Genomic DNA, 27,569 nt, shown 5'->3' on the forward strand with positions numbered 1-27,569 from the left:
TTAGAAATATGTTTGTTTTATTTGAGAAAGGAAAAAAAAGTTAACACCTATACATCTCAGTGAATCTCCTGACTGGACAGAACAAATTAAGTCATTATACTTTCACACTTGCTGTCTGTCCACTGGGGAGCATAACACAGTCACACATACACGCACACACTATCTGAGACCCAGTTTCTTCTTCTCTTTCTGTTTCTTGCGAACAACGTCTATGTTACGGTCCTTCCACATGCTCTTCCTCAGTTTGATGGGACGACTGCCAACATATTTCCCTGGACAAGCACAGAGTGAAAGGGATACACAGAGTCTGCAGTTATTAATCAGAGTGACAGGATTGTGCTGCTGTCTACACTGTTTTGTTTTGGTTTTTGTTTTTTTTTTTTTACATCAAATGTACACCCTGTCAAAGACATGAATATAAGAACAAAGGATGGATGGATATCTACAGACTGGCAGAACCAAAGGCTATTAGTTAAAATTGGAAGTGACCAATTTGATTTCTACATCAAGGACCCTCCTATTATAAAATGTAACAAATACCACCATCAAAATGACCCCTTAGCAAATACAACTCATGTAAATGTTGAAAAAGCAGCCAGGTGAAAAAGGTTGTGTGTGTCTTTAAAGAGACTGACCGTTCATCTCTCTCATGGCTCTGACGTAATCATTTGGATCTTTGAAGCTGACGAAGCCATAGCCCTTTGTCTTTCCTGTACGTTTGTCTCTCACCACCTGATGATAACAATTCATGTGATGATTTCATTTGTCCAAAACACACAACTGTGAACCAGTAAGATAAGATGCATTGCTCACTGATCATTTAACAGGTACTCAAAGTCCATTTGCTAAGCGGACCTGGAGTTCAGATTTGTTTTTGTCAAACCTCCATGACATGTGTATGATGGGATATGTCCTTGGATGATGTCAAATTGTCATGACAGAACTCTTAAGCAGTGTCCACTGTGTATTGAAAGGGACATTCATTATGAATTCAATAAATATTTAATTATTGTTCATGTTAGTTTTTATGAATGCAAAAAAGTATTTTCACTGAACCAGGAAGCCTTTTTCTACCGTCCCTTGAAAAGATTTGACATAGTTAAATCACTCCTCTGTTAACACATTAAGCATTACCCAAATACTGCTGTGTGCTGTCACATGGTTGTAGATATTTGATTTTAATTCATTTTGCTTCTGGTAATGTTAATTTTGTCAGCTATTTTTTTTTATTTATTTAGTCTTAGTCAAATGTGTCAAATGTCCTTAGTTCTTACCATATTTAGTCAACCTCATCCTGTATTTTTTAGTTAAGTTTTAGTCAACTAAAAGTCTGGGCATTTTAGTCTCATCTTAGTCGAGGAAAATTGTAACTATTTTTGTATAGTTTTAGTCGATGCAAACTTGACATTTAAATTTTTTTGTCATTTTAGTCAAACTTATTTTACAAGATCTGATAAAAAATACAGGTTGAATGCTTAAGAATGCAGCTTTGCAGAAAGTGGCCTTGTCTGATGGTATCAATTTAAGGAATGCATCAAGACATGGCACATGTTCTGATTTGCATATTTATTTTGAACCAACATGATTCAACAACTGGGGCCCAATACTCTCTTTAAAACTATTACCTGAACGCCTCCAGTGCAGACAGAGCGTGTACAATTTTTATTTTTTAAACCTCATTTTAGCCTCGTCTTTTTCATCAACAATATTGCATGTTGATATAGTCAGAATTAGTGTTGTTGTTGCTGATGTAACGGGGGACTATATTAGTAAACATATTTAGTCATAGTTTTCATTAACAAAATTGACATTAGCTTCTGGGCTAATTACATAGCTGGGTTATTATATAATTGTATTGCCTATGGCATTTATTGATGTACTATAAAATAATTTACCTGAACTCTTATCCATTATTGTGAGATACAGAATGTCTGAGATTAGCCTGGATTATATGGAAACCCAGAAGCAGAAAATGTCATTAATGAGCAATGTCACATGTTCTCAATCCCCACTAGGGGTTGCCAAAGCTTCACAGAGGGTTGCGAGGCCAGAATTCATTTCTGTGGAGAAAACAAGTAAATTCCATTATTTTTAAAATTAATTTTAAACTTTTAACCAACCTTGGCTTTGAGGAAAGATGGGTATCTGCTGAAGGCTCTGGCAAGTATGTCATCATTGACCTCATTACCAAGATCACCGCAGAATATACGGAAATCATCTGCAACACAGAGAGAAAATAGGATTCACACAAACATGAAAAGAACAGTGTCAAACAGTCAGACTATGTTACCTTCATCCTTACCTTCAGAGAATACCAACAGTGTGCAAAGCTGTCATCAAGGCAAAAGGCAGCTACTTTTAAGGAATCTAAACATATTTTGGTTTGTTTACACTTTTTTGTTTACCACATGATTCCTTGTGTTATTTCACAATTTTGATTATGTCTTCAGTATTGTTCTAGATGTAGAAAATAGTAAAAATAAAGAAAACCCCTTATTGAGAAGGTGTGTCCATACTTTTCACTGGTACTGTATGTGTGCCTACCACAGGTTAACTATGCTTTTGGCCACGTGACAACCTCACAGCCCACTGCACATCTTGGTGTGACGTCAACTTACAAGACATTGACACAAGCCTTACGTCCAACCATTTCATTTACATTAATGGCAGCTGCTACCACTATGCAACAGTCTGTTTCACCACCAGCTACCTCTAGTTAAGAGCAGCCAACAGTCCTTCCAGCACCTGGAGCTCTTAGTTATTCAGCAACCCAGCCAGCCGCTTTTGTGCCTCAGTCAGCCTACTGACCTCCGTCTACTGCTTCTATAAATCCAGTGCCTCAGTTGTCCACAGTATCTACTCCTCAGTCCATATCCTTGTTCTCACCACCTGGATCCTCAATGTACACACAAACTGTACCTGCTCCACCAATGTACTTTCAAGCTCCCTGAGGGATAATATCATCCACACTAGGGCTGTCACTTTTCAAACTGCAATGACCTGTTCAAATTCATAATTTACAGTCTATAAGCGCCACAGAGTTGTGATCCAGCAGCACAAAATTCAGTATCAGCTTGACCTATTGCATGACCTATCTTCCTTACTCTTCAACAATAATATATTTTAGGACTCACCTGCTAGCTTGCCACCCTAGTGAGGCAGCAGAGGTACCGGACGAGTGGAGCAGTGTCAACTATACAATCTTGTCTGACTGCCTACTATTCGCCACACTCAGCTTCAGAAGGACCCTAGCCAGAAGTTCGTAAAAATGCCATCACTCATAAAATAGCAAGATCTATATGATATGCGGTCCATTGGTATTGTTTTGTTCATTCTTATGATGAACTGGAGCTACGGTGTAAAATTCCAAGTCGCACCACAATCTCAAGTTATTTAGTAGTATGACATCACATGGGAAAACAAAGATTATATTGAAGGATAAGACACTCTCTCTTATTGTGTGCGACAGTCACAGCTCACTGTATTTCCGACTTAATATGTTCTGTGTACTATGGAGATGAGAGGAAGCCATACAGCTGTCCATATTGCAGAAAGCATGGCAACACGCTGGATGAATTTGATATTTCCAGTTGTAGCCGTCACCACAGACAATGCCCTGAACTATGTAAACTATGTACCCTTTTTGGCCTACACGCTAAACCTGGCCGTGTGTAAGGGGCTTGAGGTGTAAGCCATTGATAGGGCCCTTTCCAGACTAAAGCAAACTGCAGCTCAATTTGGAAGGTCTCCATCAGACAGCTGGTTAGATTTAAAAAAGGAAAGACTAATAAACGACTGCGTCACCAGATGGAATACCACCTATTATATTATATTATTAAATATTAAACCCAAGCCTATAAATTACAACATGTATTTGACAACTTAAATACTGATATCTCGAATTATCAAGATTAGAAAGATCAATATTAGGGATTTTAAAAAGCCAAATAGCATGTGATGTAGGGCTAAATTTATTTTTACAGCCAGGATGATGGCAAATTTGAAAATGCGCTGCAGTGAAGACAGCAGCGAATGGAAGCTTTTCAATAAAGCAGCCTTCCTGACCTTCCAATGCTCTCACTTAGTCCATATTTCATCTGAACAGAGAAAACTAATCAGTGAGAGCTTATCATAAGAGATAAAGGAAAACAAGAAAGATTCCCACTATGACTGTACATATACACAATAGGAAGAAAAGACAGCTGCCCTAGGTGCGATGGGAAACTAGTTAGTCGACGAACGAATCGAGTGACTTCTCAAACAGGGATGCAATTCAGGAGATGCAAGCTTACATGAAAGAAACCCCTCTCTGTGCAGACAGAAACCCACTGCTTTGGGGGAGAGATACAAGGTACAACAGATAACCACATTTCACAATGCTGACCTGTAAATACCTATGTGTACTGGGAACCTCTGTGCGCTCTGAGCGGCTGTTCTTGTCAAAAAGAGAGCTGCACTTGTTCCTGATGGAGATGATAGACTTGTGTTTCTTTCTTTTTTTGAAAAAAATATAGTTTGGTGCATTTTTAGGCCTTTATTACAGTGGCAGTAGAGAGTAGACAGGAAACAAGGGGGAGAGAGACTAGGAGGTGACATGTGACAAAGGTCCACTGCCTGTATCAAACTGTTGACGTTGCAGTTATGTGGCATGCATCTTAACCACTGGGTTTTCCAAAACTATTGGAAAACTCTACTGTTGTCTGTGATTCGACATGTGATGCGTTACTACAGCTGTTAAAATAAGTTAGCATTCGATATGTTGCTGATAAATGAATACCATTGCAGGAAGAATGTGATGTTAGACTGGTATTGTTTAAAGGCTTGCAATTGCAAAAGAATGGTCACCTTATGGACAAAAGCTAGTTAGTAAAATAATGTCGCCATTTATGTTTTGAGTTAAATATAGCATGTATTACACATTAAATGTTATTGAATGCAAGCGTTCAGTTTTTTCACATCATGCTACATGGGTTGCAGTTCGGTCGAATTAATTCACATTACCTGGCAAATATTGCATTACCACAGCCAGGATCTCAGCTAGTTAATCCCAATGCAGTTCAGCCAGCTCACCAACTACATCTCCAAGCGTAGCACCACAGCTAGGATATTAGTCCACTCCAATCACAGTCAGTTAGCCAGTTTATCAGCCCATTTATAGTACACCAATCCAGCCAACATATCAGCTTTCTCAAGTGCCAACATAAAAACCAACACCAGTTCATCAGCTAAGTTATCAATCAGCTCCAGTGCCATAGCCTTCTCAGTCCCCCAGTATGGGCTGGGGATGACACCAACTATAACACCAAGGCTACCACCTCCTCTCCGACAACCTGTCCCAGTTCCTGAGCTTCCTAAACTAGAGCATGACAGCTGGGTGGCAGCCACACCCTGAACTCTCAGAACATATCTATAAGTATTCTCACGGAGTTCTCATGGAGCAGTTCATATTGAACAAAGTACGGTTGATAGCACATGCATATCGACGCTATCCACAGCCACACACCATGGCAATGCAGTCCCTGCAGTGAGAGTAATAGGTTGCACAGAGCAAAATAGCCACAATCTTAAACACCCCAGACATGAAGCCTGGTGATTCTAAAGCATTGCAGACCTGCTTGTGGGAATGCTAACAGCACTCGAAGGTCCAAATGTGATGGAGATAATGTCTACTAAACATGTGGACAGGCAAGTAAGTTTCCTAGGTACTCAAGGGACAATTTTGTAGAGCACATGGCCAGTTTCAAATGAACAGCCTCAACTCTTACAACTTTGCTGAGTAGTTGAAGGTCAGAGCAAAGGCCAGAGATTTTCATCAAAAGATGGCCCAACGTCATCAGAAAGAAAAGTGGGCCGCTCCAACGAAAGAGAGTATATCTGCTCCGAAATCAAAGACTGAGTCGGTAGTCTATTATGGCACTGGCAAACCAAAGGATAACAAAAATTTCACACGAGGCCAGTCAGTCAGTTGTCAGAGAGAAGAAATCCAAATGTCTCTGTTTATTCTGTTAAAGTGTGGAACATTATCTCTCCCAGTGACCCAACATTGCAACATGAGATGTGTCTGTACAAGCTGCATCACAGAGAAATGCACACTGAAAAAAGCCTGTAATTAATGCCAGGCAATACACCTTAAAGTTCTTCATGTCCATTGCTAAGGCAGGTTCAGTGGTTTGTCTCATCAACACATAGATGATGTTGCCTCTAGCTACCACCCATGCACCTGTAGTAAAAGCTGAAACTAGCTGCCCTTGCCCTGCGACTGAATGCCCACTGTTGGTTCAACTCATTCCGGTCTCAGTTACATTAAAACAGTAATTTACATATTTGCCCTAAAACACAACAAAACAAAACTTAAATCTCATTTGCATTGTTTGTAGCATTTTTAAGACCCTTGGATGATGGATTTAATGACTTACTGGTCATTTATATTTATAACTAAATATTTCTTAAGTATTGTACTCCACTAGCACATTAATAGATCTGACAACATTTGTGATTTGGGGAACAAGGTATAAAGATGAGCACAAATTTCTTTCCTTTAAACACAGCAATGCTAATATACATGAAACATCAGTCACATTAATCAAGAAAGTTAGCTGCATTCAACCTCATCCACCTGACTCATTTTCAGCTAGTATGTAAGCTTTAAGAGCCATTAGAGGTGGAAACATGTACAATATCTCAAACATATAGCAACAAGAATGACATGCTTTACTTAGCATAGACAGCCGAAAAGATATGCATACACTCGTCATGAATGCACACAATCCTTTACTACCTGCAGCAACTAGCAGAGCAGATGATCTCTCAATTATCATGTGGCACTGAGATAATTACACAGCCAGCAGCTCCAGCTACTGACAGTACATGAAGTTTCTGAGGGAATTCTGCACAAGTGCAGCATTTACCATTTCCAAAAAGCATATAATAGTTTATCTTACACAATCTTTATCTGTATTAAGGGTGAGAGGAAGCAGTTTGTACCTGTGTCCCACTCCAACAGACTGGGGTCTTCCCAGCTGGTCCCTGCTGCAGTACGGATACACTTCTTCACTTTCTCCACCTTTGCTTTCTTTTTGTCCTCTGTAGCACTTTCCACAGGCTGGAACACACACACATACATGTCATAGGATAGGACCTACATATTCTTGGAGGTGAAAAGTAATAATAATTTTATTTATTTTTAATAATTTTATTGTATTGTGCTGACAAGAAAAAGACACTGTTCATAGAAAAGTCATTAAATAATTTTTCAGTGTATTGAGACTTCAGTTAGTTACAGTGTGTCAAGTTTCAAATTCAGCAACAATTGGCAATTTAACAGAGTAAAAACTTAGATCACACCATTTGCAGCAGAGCTATGGAAACAAAATAGGGTGATAAGTACTGTAGCTATGTATCACCATATCTGAGCATGTGAAAACATATTGTATTATACATTCAAATGTGTCTATGTGTAAAATGTTTTGAATTTAACTTTTGAATCTGTAAGGAGATATATAGCTGTAAACAAATGTAAAAAGATTTGCACATATCATTTCCAATGTGTGAGTGCATAAAGAAGATTTGCACAAAAGTTGTGTGCAAGTTTACACATCAAAGGTTTGCAGTAACACATCAGATTTGCAGTTACACATCTGTTTGTGGGTGAAAAAAGTTCACACAGACTTAATTTGTATGTGTAAATCCCAAATTTAAAGCTATGACTCATATCCATGATTAAATGGTAAATGGACTGTACTTGTATAGTGCCTTTCTAGTCTTTCGACCACTCAAAGCGCTCTTTACACTACGAGTGAATGGGTACAGGGGCTTCCATGCAAGGTCCCAACCTGCCCGTCAGAGGAATCTAATCATTCACACACATTCACACACTGATTGAATAGCCATCAGGAGCAATTTGGGGTTCAGTATCTTGCCCAAGGACACTTCAACATAAAGACAGGAGGAATCGAACCGCCAATCTTCCAATTACTGGACTACCCACTCTACCTCCTGAGCCACAGCCGCCCCATGATTATAAATCAAACCTTCCAGTACAAGTGCTTTTGCCCCACATTTGACACTTCCTCCTGAATAGGCAATGGGGATGCTCAGATTAACATATGATTTGACTATCCAATCAGATATATTATTTTCAATAATATCCAATCACAGAGCCAGGGGGGTGAGCCTTCTTTGTTGTGAGTCTGTGGCTGCAACCAAACTTTACCTTCTGTAAAATTACTGCTCTCTTGGAGGCATGACCTAACGTTACACCTTCAGCTTCCATGAGTTCAGCCGCAGCTCCCAGAACACAAGTAAGTCTGTTTCTCTCAGTATTTCTTCACTGAGATGGGTGTTTTAACCAGCTTAGTAACGGTATGGTGGTTTGGCAGAGATCTGCTGGAAAAAGTGCTTACATTAGCTAATCCATTGCGAAGGACATTGCTTGAAGTCAACCTACGGATGACATCCAAGAAGGAAACCATTGCTCACAAAATGGCTCAAAACTTCAAGATTAAACTTTGTCAAAGAACATGAAGTCAAATGAAACCAAAACAAATTTGTTTGGATCAGATGGGTCCAGCATGTTTGACGTGGACCTGGCCAGGACTATCATAGTGCCTGCATAGTGCCGACCGTGAAACACAGATGTGGCAGTGACTGCATGAGTGCAAAAGGTGTAGGGGAGATGGCAAACACACTGCAAAAATCACACGAGTTTTCAAAGAACAAAAAAGTCAAAACTATGACCTGGCCAAGTATGTTCCCTGATGTGCCCCTCCAGCAAAGAGCAACTGAACAGAATCATCTGTAAAGAATGGCAGAACATCTCTCCACAGATTTGTGCAAGACTAGTATCATCCATACCCACGAGGATCAAATCTGTCATCAAAAATAAAGGTGGGCATACAAAATATAGAAAAATAAAAGAATAGAGTCTCACTAATGAAGCGTGTGCTGACTTTTGTTGCAGTTTGTTCTTAAATGTGGACCTTTCAATATAGTTTAATTAGTAAAATATTCATTTTTTTACTTAATTGGCTTAATTCTTCTTGGGTTTTGCCTAAAAACATAAGAGTGTATTAAATGGACAGGATTTGTAATTATTTAACATTTTAGTAATACTGACCGGGGGTGTACTCAGTTTTTATTATTGTATGTATGTATACTGTATGAATCGGGGAAAAAAATCAGTTAAATGAATTCAATATAAATACAATAAAGCAGCTATAATTGATATTTTTCATAAATACCATTGCTTGTGGTAATGAACCTACAAAATGACTCTACTGTGCCTTAACTTAATGGAGCTTTACACTGCAGCTCATTATTATTATTATTTAGCTGTCTGGCTGCAACTTCACTGTTTTGGTTCACTCTCGGTGCTCTCATAGTGTTGTTTTTGGCCGCAGCAGGCAGGTGCTTTCAGAGAAAAAACTTTAAAAACCCAATGTACACTACTCGCTCAACACCAAATGGCAAACAGACACAGTTAGCTGTAGACCAGCTGGTGAACAGTTGGTAGAGAGCAAAAAACAGAGCTAAAAGAGAGTGAATATTGGACTTACATTCACCAGATGGACAGAAACTCAACTCAAAATAAATGATTATGTTGCTTCATAACTGCTGGATATGGAAATAAGCAACTGTTTGCTAACAAGTTCAACATACAATATCAACGTTTAAGGTGATATGTCAATGTTTTGTTCACAACTTGTTTCCACTGCCCCCAAGTTACCAAAAAAATCTGTTAATGCAGGTTAAAAGTCCCACTCAAAAAATGTTTTTCTTTTTGTTCCTGCAGTTGGATATTTGAGCTTCACTGTACAGAATAATGTAAGTGCAGAGTTTGACACTAGGAGGCTGTTTTCACATTTATCAGCTGAGTTTCCCTGAGTTTCTCTCTTGAAAAGGTGATTTTAATGGGTGGGCCTACAAGCAGGATTTGTGGAAAATTCCTGCTGATTTTACCTATTTCTTCTTACTTACACTCTTCTCTATCTCTTGCGCTCCAGTTGATGGTGGCTGCTGTATTTGCCCAGATTTGTTTGTTGAGATCACTTCTTTTTCTGTTTTATGGTGGCTGGTAAACTAAGAAGTGACTCACTACCATCACCCACTGCTATGGAGTGTGTCATTGTTTTTGCTTTTACATTGGAACCTTTGTTTACACCAGAAGGTGTAAACCACTGCTTGGGAACAGAGATACAAATGTACTGTCAGATGGCACATCTGGAAAAATGGTTGTAAACTTTACTTTAGAAAAAGTAGGATTTAGCCGCCAAAATGAGAGTAAGGGTCGGTTTGGTACATTATTTTTGTTGCTTAGAAATCTAACTTTCTTTTTTTATGAGAAAAAAGTTACATAGTTTCTCTTTAATAGCAGAAAGCAGACTGCTGGTTTTAAATGTACCTCAGTGTGGGGGGGCTCATGCTCAGGCATGCTGGGTCCAATGACGGCACTGCTGTCTTCACTCTCCTTCTTGTCCAGTAGACCTGCTGCCATCACTGCTGCCTGCTGCTCTGCAACCCGTGCTGCCAGTTCCTCCTGAGGGATCCACATCAGACACACTCAGACAATGATGCTTCAACAGCACCATGCCTTCATACATACATTCAGTAACACACACTGACCTACCACTCCCACATTACTAATACATAACAGAGTTAGCATAAAAGTCTTTTTTTTTCTTTTAGTGTGTTTATTTAGTGTTTATTTCTAAAGCACATTACTTTTACAAACATAATACAACATAAAAGTAGCCCTTAAATAAAAGTAGCTCCTTGATGGAACAAAACATCTTACTGTGTTATATACCCATTGCATTACTTGCCCACTGTCGTTTTGCTTTTTTTTGTAGAAACAAAACCCATTTAGTTCATTTTCACGTCACGTTCATCAAATAAAAATCATGTTATCAGTAGTCGGACAACGGACGCTACAATTATAAACTGAAAGTGTCTGCTCAGTAACCATCTACAACAGCAGCAGAGTCTCAGCTCAGCTTAGCTGAGTGAGACGTCAGCCCTCCCTCCTGCTCTCTGCTGTAAACACACATAGCGAGCAGGTGCTCTCACTTCTCAGCTCTTGTTCTAAGGCAGAAACAAGCAAGACATGGGAACTTGGCATGGGTCTTGAGGAGTTGTTGCATGTATTCACTGACAAATAGCCTAAACTGTACAAACACTGCACTGTTCACAGCTGCTAACTGTTAAATTCTCTGCTCCGGTTGCTGCAGCCTCACCATCACACACACACACTCTCTCAACTGCACACTTGCTACACACTGAGCTATTCCTTGAAGGAGCTATGCTACTTGTAGAGCAAGTTGGGCCCCTGGCACTTTTGTGCTCAGGCCCAAATTAACTGAACAGACAGATAAGCACACAGCCAGCACTTAGAGCAGAATACTTGTAGCAGCTCACCTAGACATTATTTTGTAAGATATCAGTAATAGTGCAAATACCATTCTGGCTTGTCTCTGAGCTCTGACATCATTTCTTTTATGTCCAACAGGGGCAGGGGGAGCAGAGTACACTGTTGGTGCTGCCTGGATGATTGATGGTGTTGGTTTGACGGTAGGCGAGGCTCCCTGTCTTGTGGTCGAGGCTGACACCATTGAGACCATATCACTGACCTGAGTGAGACACACCAACCAACACAGAGACAAGTTCTGAACAAGGTAAAAAATCAATGCAGTGGCTCACCACCTCTAGGTGAATGTTGTGCCAACATGGTTTGATTCTTTGACTCTGACCTGAGGTCCAGCAGCCATGTGCTGGATAGGCTGAGATGCACCCTGAGGTGTCTGGCCGTGTAGTGAAGGAGGGAGCATCATGGGAGGAGGTGGAGGAGGCCGAGGCAGAGGAGGTGCTATTGGAGGACCACGCATTATCTGCAGCCTCTGACCACCTATCAACACAGTGTACACAGTGTTAAGATATTCACACATATACAGTACATGAACCCCATTTTGTGAATGAAGGCAGAGATTCAAGCAGGTAGAGCAGATAAGAGCAAATTCATCTTACAAATTAAGTCATAATAAACCCAAAAATTGAGAAGTCAATTTCCATGAAAATATTATTTCCATGTAGGGCTGGGACCAATTATAGACTTGCTGATTATCAGCAACTGAAAATCCACTGAACATTGCACACGTGCACACATTGTGCATTTAATCAGGTTTTGGGCAGAAGCATGAAAATAATACAACAATAAGCCCTTATTATCCTAGGCGTCTCAGGTTTGCCAATAGGGGTCTTTTAACTGTTAAAACTACAGTAACTGTGATCAAGCTGTTTTTACTGGATCCTCAGCTCTAGCACAGCCTTCTACTAAGCATGAGTCAGCAAACAGTGTCTGTTCTTAACTGTTAGTCTTTTGTTACTGTAACTTGGATTTTTGTATGGCTAATTTTGTATTCGTTATTTTTGATTATGCATTTACTTCTTGTTTATTTTTGTAATGGTTTTCAGCTTTCTTCCAGCTTCCAGATTTACAGCTTTTGTCTGTTTTAATGCTGCTTATATGATATCCTATCCCAAAGTAGGGAAAAGTGCTTGCTTGAAAAGTGCTCTATAAATTAGCAATTATTTTTATTACCATGACATTACTGTCTAGTGTTAACCTTACCGGGTCTCTGCAGAATATGGGGGACGAAGGCTGGTCTCATCATGGGAGGAGGGGGAGGACGTAATGGAGGGACTAGGACAGACATAAGTCACATAGTAACTGTGAATGAAACATCTGAGGGTAAAGAAGGGGGTGGGTGTATATAAAGATCACAGTAATACATTTGTTTAAAATCTTTAGCAAATGTTTAGAATTCATATGACTCACTTCTAGCCAACGTTTCTAGCATTTCTAGCACCACAACACACTGAGACCTGGTTTAGTTGGGAAGGGAGACTGCTGTTCCATTATTATTAACTATCATTTTTTACAAACTCCAATAGGTTAGGGCTCAGGCTGACAGATTAACACAAACTGTCAGGCAAATGTATGATTCCATAGTTCAACTTGACCGTTAACCATTGGTACATCAATGTGATGTATTTTTTTGCATTTCTCCCACGACTGCGGCTGGTGTATATCATTAGCAAAGGTAGCACAACATGAACCCCTTTGCTTTTAGCAAAGCAATAATCACTTGTTTGCAGTGGTGACCAGAGTGATTGGCCAATCACGTAAGCCAGCGATCAAACCAAAGATGCCCATGGGAAGGACTTTGTTTACCATGTAGCATTTCACTGTTTACTGAGCAACTGTGAAGATGAAATAGACTCATTGCGGCCGTGATGACCTTTCCAGAGTTGTGCAACCCTGCCATAGGGGAGTACAAAGATGTAAATCGTTGTTGTCGTAATTTCTGGTAAGTATTTTTACTTGTGCTACAATCAGATATGTCATACAATTGGCCTTGTAGTGACACACCCACACCTCCACAGTAGTGCCACATTGTCAAATTTGGTCTGAATGCAGCCTTAAGGTCAGAGGATCAAGTTCACATTTTCTAAAATTATTGTAATGAAGCCTCTAGCTCAGCACTTTGTATAGTATTAGTGGCAGCAGGATTAGCTGACCATGAGGATGCATGTCTACATAGTGTTTGAAGGAAGAGAGAATCTGTAAATTTAAAGGGGTACTGCACACTTAAATGTGTTTTTTGAGCTGTAAACTAAATTATATGACTGTAATGAAATGCATTAATTCTGGTGTTAATATTGACATTGACACCAAATTTATTTTAAAAAAAAAGGCATTTCATGGGTTGAAAATGGTTCAACCTGTCATCTGCTTTTTAAAATCAGCCCAGAAAAGGCAGGGCCAGTGCTGACAGAGTTGACCGTTTGGGAGCTCTCTACGTCATGGAATTTATATGAATGGTAACTCCCACCTTCCCCAGCCCCCACACTTGAGTGTTAGTCTGTGAAACCATCCATGCTCATTTTCAAATATATGCTGATTAAGATTTTTAGCTAACAGCAGCTTACAGGAGCACCGACCTGCTGGAGGAAATCTCTCCGTCTGTTAACTTGCCTGCTGTCTGTTCCTGCAGTTATCAGCTGGTAAAATCTTGTTTTAAAATGGTGCAGTCTGCTGCAGAGCAGCAGTGTAGCTCCTGAAGCTAAGACTTCATGTGAAAGTACTTCATGTGAAAATAAACCAAGTTAAACACAGATTGGTTTCTTAAAAAATGACTTCTGGCTTGTTTAAATGTTGTTGCACTGTTTGGCTTGCTCTCATTATTATTAGGGCCTGACCACCGAACAGTGGAAATGCCCTGTTGTATTTGAACCAATTATTACTATTCTTCCAAAAGAAGAATAGTAATAAGCAAAGGGCTCCCCCCCGCAGCCCCTTGCACACTTTATAGCATTTTTTCAACATTATGCAGTGGGTAGAGTTACGATCAGACCTAAAGGGTGAAATTACACTTTAAGAAATGGGAGAGTGAGGAGGCACACAGCCTGTAGATTGTATTGCAGTCAATGAGAGCGTGACAGCATTCTCCCTATCTATTCAAGGTAGAGTCAGAGATTCTAACCAATCAATCAATTTTTATTTAAATAGCGCCAAATTACAACAAAAGTCATCTCAGGGCACTTTTCACATAGAGCAGGTCAAGACCGTACTCTTTAATCTACAGAGACCCAACAATTCCCCCATGAGCAAGCAATCCAATATACTTTTTGTCAAATTCAGCGAATATCTCCTAACAGTCCATTAGCTGTCCATTGTGTGTGCGCTGAAAAAAAATCTGGTGCCCATACACAGCCCTGGCTCTGCATAACAGGCCTGTAAAACACAGTTACTTGGAGCAAGCCACACAACACTATTCCAGCCAGTCAGCAGGGGGCGTCGATGCTGCAGCTGACAGACAGCTGCTTTTGTGGACAGAGACACTGAACACAGGTCGAGTGAGAAGAGGAGAGGCCACAGAGAAGCGGACAGTGTGGTTGGACTGCTGTGCTCACATGAGACAATTTTTTTTTCCCCCGCTCATGATAAAATGTGAGAGGGACATAACTACAGCTGAAGCATCTCTCTGGATTCTGCCATATTTCTCTTTTGGTCATTGCCTTGGCAATGTGCATCCATGAATTTGGGGGGCAGAGCCTAGGGGGGCAGAGCCTCTGTGACTTCACCTTTAAGGTTTAGATCTCAAAGACTTTAATGACTACTGGATATGTTTACATTTTGAGATAGAGGAAGCTTATGGCAAAATTTTAAAAAGGTATGATATGTGCATGTAGAGTTAAAACTGTGGGACTGAAAAAGGTTTACAACAGACTACAACTTTTAAAGTGTCATGAACATTTTTAAGTTTGAACAGGGTCTGTAGGCAAATGTACTGTATGTCTGAGCAGGTGAATTTCAAAGTTACAGATTCCAACTGAGTTGGATCATTCCTCCCATAGACTGCTATTAAAAAATATGATTTCATTTTCAAAAAATGTGATTTCAAAATCACTGGAATATAAGGAGAAGAGTTCCAAAGAAACGCACAGAAGACAGAAAAAGAAGAAGTATATATAAGTATAATAAAGAGTGAGGAGAACTATAATGTGAGTTCAGAAATCACACAATAATGAAAGCAAAAAACACTGTTGATGCTGGGGTCCTAACAATAATAATACCACATCGTGAGTCGACAGTATCATTACACCTCTAAATTTAAATGATAACAGAGTATTTACTACATATTACAGAATATTACAGCCAAACCCTCATCAGTGTATGTGTGTGAGAGTTTATGTTCACCTGGTCCTACAAAGGCTGGAGGTGGAGGACCAACAAAACTTGCAGCTCTGGCTTCTAATGTTTGCTGGACCTGAGAGAGAAGAAGAGAGAGACAGCATGAAAAAGATAGATAACACAAAGAGCAAGAGAGCTAGAAGACAGAGTAAATAATGTACATAAAGAATGGGGGAAAAAAAACATCTCTTTCAGTAGCTATATTTTTGTATATCGTATTACTATTTGGCCACAGCTGCCAAATTAGATCACCTTTAACTAATAGATATATCCACATTTGTTTTATTACATTCATGACTCTACAGTGAGCAGTGGGGATACTACATTACTATCCAGATACTACTAGAACAGTACAAACCTGTCTGTAGGTGTTGGTGCCTATAATTGGTCGCACCACTGGAAGCGCTGGGACAGCGGGGACAGCCAGAGCTACAGGTACTGCTTCCATGAGAGGTGGGCTTCCTGATACCGGTACTGGACCACCGAGAACCTCCTGCTCAAAACTTCAGCAAGAGCAAGAGGTGTAGAGTCAGATGGACATTTATACTGGGGGTTGGAACATGTACAGTTTCTTTTACTAGTCGATTCCCCTCTGGGGTTTTTTACCCTGGAGACAACAACAATTTCAAAAATGCATAAAATTAATAAAACAAAGGGAAAAGGAGAAGTGAAAAGCAGTAGAAATAAGAAAAGTTGAGCATTGCTTCCATGAGGGAATGAATAGAGAATGGTGAAGTCAGGCATTTCACAGACTCTGTTGTTTTTGTCTTTTATCTTTGTGTTCACACCGAACCTGGAAATGTGTCATGTTGTGCAGACTTTTACTTCTTGTGATCAGCTAGCGCCTACATTTTTGCAAATACAGTACAGAACATAGATATTTGGACAATTTAGACACATTTTTTGTTCTTCAGGCTCTGTGCTTCAGTACATTCCATTGTAAATAAAGTAGCAAATACAGTGTTTCTAACAGAATGAGATTCTGTGGGGGGGTACAGTGTGGGGGATATACAAATGTAATTGGACAGATCCACATGAGGTCAAACAATATCATATTTAATATTTAGTGGAAAATCCTTTGCAGTCAATGACTAGCTCTCTATTGATGCTCTCCCAGGCTTTCACTGCAGACACCTTCAGCTCTTGCTTGTTGTGGGGTTTCTTTCCCTTTAGTCTGATCTTCAGCAAGTGGAATGCAGCTCAACGGGATTGAGATCAGGTGATTGACTAGACCAGTCGAGGATATTCCACCTCTTCACCCTGAAAAGCTCTTTGGTTGCTTTAGCCGTATGTTCAGGATGGTTGTCCTGCTAAATGATGAAATGTACTCCAATGAGTTTGCTGTATTTGTCTGAATGTGAGCACACAGAATAGTCGTGTACACCTCTAAATTCATCCTGTTGCTTCTGTCAGCAATGAAATCATCAATAAATGCCAGTTCCACTGGCAGCCATATACGCTTAAGCCATAACAGAACCACCACCATGTCTAACAGATGAGGTGCTGTGCTTTGGGTCATGAGTTGTTCCTTTTTTTCCTCCACTTTTCGCTTTCCATCATTTTGATAGAGCCTGATTTTTGTTTCATCAGTCCATAGAGAGATCTTATTATTATTGAAGAGTCAGTTCACCCAAATTCAAAAAACATTCTCTCACTTACTGCTAGCTTAAGCATAGAGCCACAAGAAAAAAAAAGTGTAACTGTTCAAATACTTACAATCAGACTGTATGTAAGCTCTGAAAGAAAATGAGACTTTCTTCTAGAGCAGTTTGTGAATGTTTGTTAAAGCATTAAGGGCTACTGATTTACTGTATAACAAGCTGACTATTCTACATTATAGTATTGATGAAATATGTATTGTATTTTACCTATTTGGGTGAAAGGTTTTAATTCATAAATCAGATTCTAGACCAGCAAAGCAAATATCAGCTGGTATAGTGATCATTTTTAAGAATGTAAATAATGTTAATAACTTAATAACCTGCATCTGATAAGTTAAGCTTTAGAGCGCTTACAATTTTTCACCACAGAAACACTGCACTACTGCTGCAACACAAAGCTGAGCTTGTTGAAAGCTATCCATCCACCCAATCTCAGCTGACATTGGGTGAGAGGCAGGGTACACCCTGGACAGATCACAAGTCAATCACAGGGCTAACATATACAGTATAGAGACAGAAAACTCTCAGTACTGAGACAGACAACCATTCACACTCACATTCACACTCACATTCACACCTATGGTGAGTCTGAACCCAGAACCGTCTTGCTGTGAGGCGACAGTGCACCACTGTGCTGGCTGAAACCTAGTTAATTCTAAATCTAACATTACACCATAGATGGTGTTCTTAAATCTGATATCTGTGGTAGATGTAAGAAATATAATGCAGGCTGTGTGAACCTATCAGGACTGAGACTTTTGACTTGTGTTTACTACGGCCAGCAACAGCAACCAGAGGTTAAGAGTTAGAACAGGACAGGAAATGGACGAAACAAGAAAAAAGGGGGGTCTCATAAGGTCAACAGTGAATCCAGACCAACTGCAGAAAATACTACAGTGGTACAGACTGAAACACACATTTGACTTTATCAAAATAGTTGCCAATTACCTTTCTGTTGATTGTCAACAATGTCTTATTTCAGCATTAATTCTGTGACATCCGAATGATTTTACTCTTATTGAAGAGTCAGTTCACCCAAATTCAAAACACATTCTCTCACTTGCTGCTAGTAGAATCAGGTCAGATGTATTGGTAATAGGTGCTGAGGGTTTGAGATATACGTGTCTCAAAGCTGGGCCATTACCCAAATACAATGATAGAGCTGAATGGATTTAGTTTGTGCTGCTCAAACCACTGAAAAAAAAAAAGTTTTCATAGAGACTGTTTCTTAAAGGCAAACTATCTGCACGGCTAGGTAGCACTTGGTTTAAGTTGGAAACTTTTTCTTGATGATTTGGGTGAAAACCCGTTAAAACAGTTGTACTTACAGAGCCATCTCAGCCTCCATCTCTTTCAGACGGTTCTCTCCTGACTTGAGTGCCATGCTGTGCGACAAAAGCATTGATCAAAACCAGCCAAACAACGTCTCAGTCTATCTACAGAACAATACAACAACTGAATAGTGAGACACATAGGGTAAATCTTAACTTCATACTTTATAGTAAAAGACTCCCCTACAGTCATTTAGCCTTAAGATGATATACACCGCAGCATTTAACTTCCTTAAGTGATTTAGACTGTGAATAACATTATTGGTTGTCTACACTGGGATTTCTGGCCCGTGGGATGGTTCCCTATGCAGAGAAGCGGCTGTATGCTGTTCTTTAATAGATGTGGGACGGTTAACCTGGCGTAAATTTACCAAACCAACCAATTAGTCCTCATCCTTGAAGTCTTTGTAAACGTTGTATGGAAAAAAAGCTGTAAAGACAAAAATTACAGCTTGAAAACACATCTGATAAAATATAAACATCACCGCTGTATCGTTTGTCTGCTTGTTTTCGAACGACACGAATTAGACGTCGTACTAAACTCACTCCGACAAGCCACAGAAAGGGGAGATTTGTGCTTTACTGGAAGTGTTTTCAGACAATATGTGTTACTAACTTTCTTTTGAGTCACTTGAAAGAAAAAAATCAAGGCTGAGGATTAGTTAACTTGTTGGTTTTACAAATGTACGCCAGACAGTCCCGAACGGGGCCGTAGGATTTCTAACGCACTGCGAAACATGTTTATTTACCTAACGTTATTTGCATGACCACGACATAACGTTATCAATTAATACACTTACCTTAATCCGTATTTTTGAAAACGTCGAAATTAATCATTAACTTCTGATCACTACGGTTACCCAATACGCTAGGCTTTTAACAAGCATTAAGTGGCATTAGCTAACACATCAGAAGCTAGCTAGCTAACGTTATTAGTTAAGAATTGTCTTGCTCTACTGTACCAGCTAAGATAACAGTAACGTTGACGCTAAAGCTATAGAATTCACGTATTAATTTCTACGCTACTGTTGATTAGCAAGTTAACTATTAAGAATAAGCATATGTAAATAGTGAACATTAGCTACTGTATGGTATAAGGACGTACTTCATTGATGAAAAGGTTCTTCCTTTAGCATCCAGATTTTAGCACGTTTCCGTCTTCTTCCTTGTTGGCAAACCGGCATTACTGCCACCTACTGGATTGGAAATTGAATAGTAGATTGACAGTAAAAATAATTCATTCTCACCGCTAAACTCGTTTCTTTGAGGTAGTTTATCAAAATGACGATATATTATCGATCATACTTTCCAAATAAGATTGTGAAATCTAGTGTTAAGGTGTGTATGCTTCATTGACGATTATCGTTTCCTCTGCTCCTCTTCATAAACACTAACACACTAGCACGTTGAACAGGGGGGTGTTCTATCAAGCTGGCTAACTTAATAGCCTGACTTATTTCGATAGGCCTCGCTAATTTAAGTGAGTTTATATGAGTCCAAGCTCAGTAACCATGGTAACTTAGTCAGCAGAACTAGCCTGCTCCGTGGCAGGCTTACAATCCAGTTTAACTCAGCTGCATGTCAAAGAATGTCCGACGGACGGAAACAGACTCTCAAAAGACGGTTCCATCAAGTGTCTTTTCGCACTCACAACCCTTTTATTTAAAAGCTTAGCATTTATAATTTTAGAAATAAAAGTGTGCCAGCATTATTTTGAAGTTACTTATTCATTCATTCACTCATTTTGTTCAAGCTGTGAAGACAAAAAGAAAATTAAATAAAGTCCAAACCACGTCCTTCTGCTGTGTTTAAATGTATACAGTGGTAACTGCTTATAGTGATCACAGTTACAGTGATCAGCTATTTAGACAGTCAGAATCATTCATAAACAAAATTTACACTGTTTAAATAAGTCGCCTATAGAAATCAAGCAGTCCACCTACAGTATTAATTTTGGGTCTCTTCATACATGACAACATATGGAAAAACATTTTAAACCACGTAAATCTATTTTTTTTTACTTTACTACCATGATAAGCGACTGCTGCTGCGTGGACACTGAAATCATGACAGAGACAGAGAGTCATTTCCTCTCAATGACAAACGTAGTCTCTCCAAAACTTATGACAATAAAGGAGGGGGTTTAAGTAAATTTCATCGCTTCAAAAATGTGCACGCTGCGTTTGAAACAGCTTTACTGTATTTTGAAACAGTCATTAAAATTACGTAACTTTATATTCATGTAGGCTAATAAATATACAAATGTCAATTAGATGGCATTCTGCATGACAAATAAAGAAAAAGAAAAGGTTATAATAATCATGTGCTTAGTGATATTTGACCCAGACAAACGTGATCATTATAAGTGGCTTCCACTGTACTTATATCCTTCTCCAGTTTCCAGTTAATTTTTAACTTTCAGTGATGCTTGTAAATGGACATCCTGTGAAAGAGAAAATGTGTCAAAGAGCATGATAATGTTGGAAAGTTCTCTTAAGTTGCCTACACCATAATTTTAAATATACATCTGATATTATCTAGCCTAGTGATAAAATAACCACAGTCACTGATCTGAATGCTCATTTATTAACAAATAAAGATAAAACCATGAGCGGGAACAAGCGCTGCTTGAACCATCATCCTTCTAGTAATAAGTTCGTTCCTTTAGGTTATCACTGCCCACCTACATAGATACATTTTATCTGTCATCAATTTTGTGCCAAGTCATCTCCTTCACCTTGCTAATTGTAGCAGTTTTGCCCTTTTTGGTGAAAACTCCTTCATATTCTTCATATAGTTTCATCAGCAGGTTTATTCTACTGCTGAGAAGAAAACCGCTCTTGTTTTCTTTTCATTTTGCGACATAGTATCATCTTTTCGACAATCGACTGTTCTGGGCCGCTTATGTACTCCATGCACGCGCAAACTTCAAGGTTATTCCAGTCTGGCTAGACTTAGTGTTGACTAGACGCGGCTAAGCTGCGTTAATGGAACAGCTTGAGCCTCAAGTGAAAGTTGACATTAATTCTAGCCAGGCTTTTTCAAGTAAGCGCAGCTTTCTTTAGCTACGTTGATGGAACACCCCTCAGATCTATGTTTTGGACTTAGATTAGAAATAGCATGTCTATCCGATTATCTTGCTGCCCACTTAGCTCTGTAGCAGTGTTTTTTAGTTGTTGTTGTAGTGTTCAAATGTCAAATTAAATGCCACCTGTCCTGGCTCCATAGGTCCTTTAACAGTCAGTCTTTTAGGTGAGTTTGTGTCTTTTTTGCTCAGTTGCCTGTCATAACCCGGGCCTAGGCCACACAAATGTGGGAACAGACACAGTGAATGGCAGCAAATTAAAGATATTTATTATTATAAAGTAAACAACTGAAGCAATAATTGCAAATATGGAGTGTTTCAGTCAGTAACATCAGTAATGTAGGTGTGAATGTGTGAGCAATGAAATGTAAGGTGTTGTGGAGCAAAAACAAAACTAGAATCAAACTAAAAACAAAAGCCTGCAGCTGCTGGCTGGGATGCATCAAGGTGAGAGAGAGAACTCGAACAATGCTGGGAGTTGGCCTTTTATCCCATAACAACATTAAGGCCTAAACGCACTGGAAGCGATAATTGACACTGTGAAAGAAAACTGAATAGTAAGTTATCATTCGATGTATTTCTTGAATATATCATACATGTTTCAGATAGTGTTTAAGTTCAGTTTAGTGTTAGTTTGTGTTTCACACATGTTCTAAATTCCTCTGTGCTATGTCTATTCTAAACTTTGCTCTTTGCTGTGTAAGATGAGGCAGTTGTGTGTTTAACAGTTAGGTTTATTCTGTTGTACTTTTACCTGAGCCAGTGACAAGATAAACTATAGTTATGCAGATGTTTATGTGTAAATCTGATAAGCTTTTAGAGGATAGTGTGGTTTGTCCTTAATTTAATATAGTAATAATGTTATTTTTTGATGCTACTTGGTGCCTGTTTATGTACTGTCATATATGGTCGTGAAGACAGACTGTTCCTAGGTTAGTTGAACTTTTGACTTGTGTTTCTATCTGAGGGTTGGTTGCTGACCTGTAAGGTTAGTAAACAGATGTCTTAAATTCTGTACAAGTAGTATTTAAGGGACTGGTTAAGTGCCAACTTTTCAGACAAAGAAAAGATAGCTGGGTGGTATGTATCTTTGTCTCCAGAATTATGATGCATCTGATTGTATTATTTGATCACTTTATTTCATAACCTAACAATGCCCTCTTTGTGTGTTTATTGAGTGATCAGCAATTTCCCATTACAACGCCTGGGACACACTGGATGCGTGAACCTCAGCAGTGCGTGTGCGTCGCTGAACTTCTGCGTCTCCCATGCTTGCAGCGTCCACACAGGAGGCGTGTCTGCTGCGGCGCTTCTGCCACTGGCAGCCCTATCTTTCTATCGTGTTCCCTGTCTATTTCTGCTGAGAACCGCGCCTGTCACGCGGAGAAAATAGGCAAGACCTTGAATCTCTAGTTGACGCGTCTCACGCGGGCTGTGTGGCTTCTCTAACCTGTTAACATGGGCGCCGAAATGTAAATGTAAAGCGTACTGCGACGCACACGTGCTGCTCACGCATCCCGTGTGTCCCAGGCGTGACGCTCCTATGGCGCACTGCAAGTGTCAGATTTGAAATTCCAACACCACAGAACCAACACAAATTTGTCATTTTGTCCTTGTATTAACCGCTGCATTAGTTGGATGTAATGAATGAATGAAAAGGAGAAATGCAGAGGAGGAAAATAAAACTGAAACTAAGGGCGTCTGTGTCCACAGTAAATCATTTATTGACTACTTGATGGTTATGTGCGTTAAAACCTGACTGCCGTGAAATAATCAGAATATAACGTTTTATTTCTCTCATTCAGAAGTTTTGTTCTCACTACTGCTTGCTCTCCTTGCTCACCACCGCCAAGCTGTCTCTCTCTCTCGCTCGCTCGCCCGTGCTCAGCTGGCTTGCCCTATTGCTCTCTTTTTCGGCTGGAGAGAAAACAGTTTTGGTAGCTGGGTCCTAATTTGACGCTCCACAAATCGAAACAAGGTCGGAGTAGGCGCGTCAAGGCAGTTTGACGCGCGTCGTGACGCTTCTAGTGCGTGTTCGGCCATTAAAAACAATAGGTGTACTTCAAAACGCGCGCGTCAGACGCCTCCGTTCAGGCCTTGTTACTCCGAATTCTGCTGGCTGCCACACCCACATTCTCCCAGATACTTTTACGGACACAAGAATATAACAATAACTCAGTACCACACCAGCATCAATACACTTAAGGTAGATTAGGTAGGGGCTGTCACATTCCCAAACTAAATTTAAATTCCTTTTTAGTGCACAAACTTTTATTTAGTTGTATATTTTATCATGTATGAATAAAGGTTACTCTTCATTATAAAAATTGTGATCATTTAAACCAATAGATCATAAGGATTTGTCAATAACCTACATGTTCTCATCTAAAATCATAATTATATCAACATTATTTCACTATAAATTTATAGACACTGTCGGCTCTTACACTGACAGTGTCTATGATTTTACACTCTGATTCCATCACTGAGGCACAGAATAACATGAGGTGACTTTGTGATGATATTGGAAATAAAAACTAAACCCTCTTTTGACTTTTATTAGAAAAATAATCCACACACTGTGATTAGCTCCATGATTATAAATGCAACATTTGAGTCAGATAGACCTCATCAGACATTAACTGCCTTTCCTCTCCTCCACTTTGGTATCAAAACAGTTTGACATCACTTTAACTTTGTCATGTGCATCCAGAATAGTTTATCATCTGACAAAAAGCAAAAAAATATACTACAGACATATATAATCATTCACACAATTATTTTAAGTGTTAGTGTTATTTCTCACGTTTCTACATCTTGTATTGTAGTTATGTGACTTTATTCTTTCCACCTCAATGAATATCACTGTCCTGTAGTTAATTTCCTGCATCACTGTTTCATCTCATTTCATATGAAATACTTCATTCATGGTTCTGACCATGTTGCTCGTAATTAACAACCCCGCCTCTTTCACATGACCGCACTCGTAGCTGGATAGGAAAGCAGCTTGATAGCCAGCCTCATGATACCGGTTATCGAGGATGGACAATGTTAGGTGAAGCCGGCTAACACAAAGAGAGCCAGACTAACTGCTTCGTGGTGCAGGGCAGGCCTCGGGTGTATTGTTATCACTGATGTTCGGTAAAGGTGCCTTATAATGGTTGGGCCATAACTGAAGCTTCTGAGGCAAATCTTCACCGTCTGCTCTCTCTCCATCCTGCCATACATACAACATACAATAGATAACCATTTCTATAACCATACCTAAAACTGAACTCACAAACATAAACTCTCGTCACTTCGAAAGGAAAAATGGGCAGCTATACTCCCTCTCGGAAAATCGTCTCTCAACCGAGATAAGAACGAAAATAAAAGTTTTTGTATGAAAAATACAAAACAAAACACACACAGATGTGTTGTTTAGCGAAATTTTGAGAAGTGTTTGAAGTGTTTTTGAAGTGAGGTCCAGGTGGACCTTTATTGAACGTGGAAAGGACGACACCCTGTGACCGTCCGCTCACAGCCGTTTTTAAACCAAAATCAGACTAGACCAAATATTCATTATATAGAGAAAATGACACTTACACATGCATATCTGTATTCCAAATAAGTGCACACGTCTGCTAAAAAGCAATATGACTTGAGTTGCATGTTTCTGTTTTTGGCGTCCGACTGGAACCGTTTTTGACCGGGGACACGACGTCGCCGTCTGAGCTATGTTGGCGGGGTTTGAATTGATCAATATGCCGTAGGTCAACTCTGCATTTTCAAAACAAAATCCCCTCGTTTCAACGTTCAATGTGGTGCGATAACGTACCGGATATGGGCGGGGCTGGAGGTCTATCTCTGCCTTCGTACGCTAGCTGTTCAGTCTTGGCCTAGCCTGCGGGGAAACGACTTTTGAACAACTCTCGCATTTGGTGTTCAGGGAGAAGCATCATGCTCCGTATCGTGTTTTCTCGGACTCTTCCCAGACTGAACAGACTGTCGGCGTGTCACTACTCTGCTGCCGCCATCCCAGCACCCAGCACCCAACCCGAGGTCCACTATAACAAGGTATATTAGTTAGCCACAATGATCGTAGTGCTCTGGCGTTACACTGGACATTGGCCAGCTACGTGTTCAACAAGTGTTTGCTGTGCGCTGCAAAACCGCGATAAAACTGTATGTGAGGAGGTAATACTCACGACTGCTAACTGTTACACATTTGTTACTCACCTTTATGGGTTTGCTCTGACTTGACTGATCTGATTTGCAAAACAAGGAAGAGAAGATCTAGGTTCAAGGTCCAGACGCACAAAATGTGTAAAGTTCCTGCCAATGTAATGAGGTGCTGCTGATTTGTGAAAGAGCAGCTGCAGCACTGATGACAGGTAACGTTAGTATAAGCATGAGAAAGTATTCGAAATAGGAGTCTAGATAAACTCTTATTGCGAAATCCTTCTTGGAAGAGATCGTTTCACATGGTGATGAGGTTATATAACGGTAACTATTAACAGTGCGTCCTTCAGGTTTTAATGAAATGTAAACTGGCCATGTCTGTGTGTATGTCCCCAGACTGCGCTCTTTTGCTCCAGCAGACCACGGCGTCTTGATTATTGTCAGGTAAATAACTGTCAGGGAAACTGCGTAATGCGCAGCTGATTTGGCCATGTTGATGACTCAGGTCACGTCTGATCTTTGCATAACGACACTAACAATGTTTTAGTTTAGTCTTTTTCTGACTGTTTTGAACTTTATATTAACGTTATATTAACTTGTACCTCCTGTCATGCCACCACCAACACACGATCCATCAATTAGTACATGCACACATGCAGCTGGGACTACGTGAACCATTCACGGTGTATAATAAGAGCTGTATAGAGCGCCGCCACTCAGCCTTGCAGCCAATTTTCCCCAGTGAACACTCGCGGTATTGCAGCGAAAAATCCCCTTGTGGCCCAAAAAGCATTTTCCCCATAGACCACTACCAGAACCCTGTCCTTGGCTGTGCTTGCAATAGTCTAGATAAATGGATGGATTGATAGATGGATAGATGGACAGACAGATAGATAAATAAATAACATAGCCGTGGGAACATTATTTCAGTTGGGGGTTTTTGTTGTTGACTTTATTAAATATAAATATATTAAATGATCCCCCATGCATAGAGACACTGCGTGTATTTACGCATGAGGCACAGCAGCGTGACTTCATTGATTATTTAAATCTCTAGACATGCCAACAGGATCGTTCAGGATTTAATAGTAATTAATGTTTTGTGTTCTACACATCCAAAAGGTCAGCTGTTACACACACACACATACACACATACACACAGTCCTCCTGATAAATGTTGAGCTCCATCAGAGCTGTCTAAAAAATTATTTCAGAAGCTAAAAGTTTAATTCTGGAGAGTTTCCTCTGTCCTGTCAAGTTTATAACTCCAGTTTTTAGTTTTGCTGCTTAAATGTCCCACAATATTTGCTGCAGTGACATCACTGCATACATGGAAACATTGACAATTATTAAAAACAGCCTCTCTAATCTTTGAATTAAATCATTAAAGAAAACACTCATACATAAATTTAAACACACAATATGTAATTTCAGCCACTAGGGGTCTCTCAATCAAAACAATAACAAAAGACAGAGTGTGATGACGTTGTGAAGTAGTGTGGGATCATGGCAGTTGTTGTCTTCATTGTTAAACAACCAGCTTCTCCGGGATAGGATTATTCTAGTGTTCATCATTCAGGATG

At 39.7% G+C, this 27,569-nt stretch overlaps 2 protein-coding genes across 6 annotated transcripts in view; one reads left to right on the top strand and one right to left on the bottom strand.

Moving 5' to 3' along the window:
- rbm42 (RNA binding motif protein 42) lies at positions 1-26,159 on the bottom strand. 4 transcript variants are annotated; one of them, XM_067602573.1, is made up of 13 exons: positions 26,044-26,159; positions 19,846-19,936; positions 18,738-18,794; positions 16,107-16,251; positions 15,755-15,824; positions 12,623-12,694; positions 11,745-11,899; positions 11,454-11,624; positions 10,400-10,534; positions 6,985-7,102; positions 2,121-2,218; positions 636-732; positions 1-272 (listed from the first exon to the last, which is right to left on the bottom strand). In XM_067602573.1, the coding sequence occupies exons 2-13, from the start codon at positions 19,848-19,850 to the stop codon at positions 160-162; spliced, it is 1,236 nt and encodes a 411-aa protein (XP_067458674.1). In that variant the 5' UTR covers positions 19,851-19,936; positions 26,044-26,159; the 3' UTR covers positions 1-159. The 4 variants fall into 4 exon arrangements, with proteins under 4 accessions (XP_067458674.1, XP_067458673.1, XP_067458675.1 ...); XM_067602572.1 differs by lacking the exon at positions 26,044-26,159 and adding an exon at positions 20,046-20,143; XM_067602574.1 differs by lacking the exons at positions 19,846-19,936; positions 26,044-26,159 and adding an exon at positions 19,541-19,839.
- Positions 25,667-27,569, top strand: part of LOC137192016 (aldehyde dehydrogenase, mitochondrial-like) — a 42,273-nt gene continuing 40,370 nt past the window's right edge. The window contains exon 1 of one of the 2 annotated variants that reach the window (XM_067602566.1): positions 25,667-25,881. In XM_067602566.1, the coding sequence (XP_067458667.1) occupies positions 25,765-25,881 (117 nt within the window). In that variant the 5' untranslated portion in view covers positions 25,667-25,764. The remainder of the gene's footprint in view (positions 25,882-27,569) is intronic. The other variant, XM_067602565.1, reaches the window with a different exon arrangement.

The sequence above is a fragment of the Thunnus thynnus genome, chromosome 10 (genome assembly GCF_963924715.1).
Source record: "Thunnus thynnus chromosome 10, fThuThy2.1, whole genome shotgun sequence".
Taxonomy (NCBI): domain Eukaryota; kingdom Metazoa; phylum Chordata; class Actinopteri; order Scombriformes; family Scombridae; genus Thunnus; species Thunnus thynnus.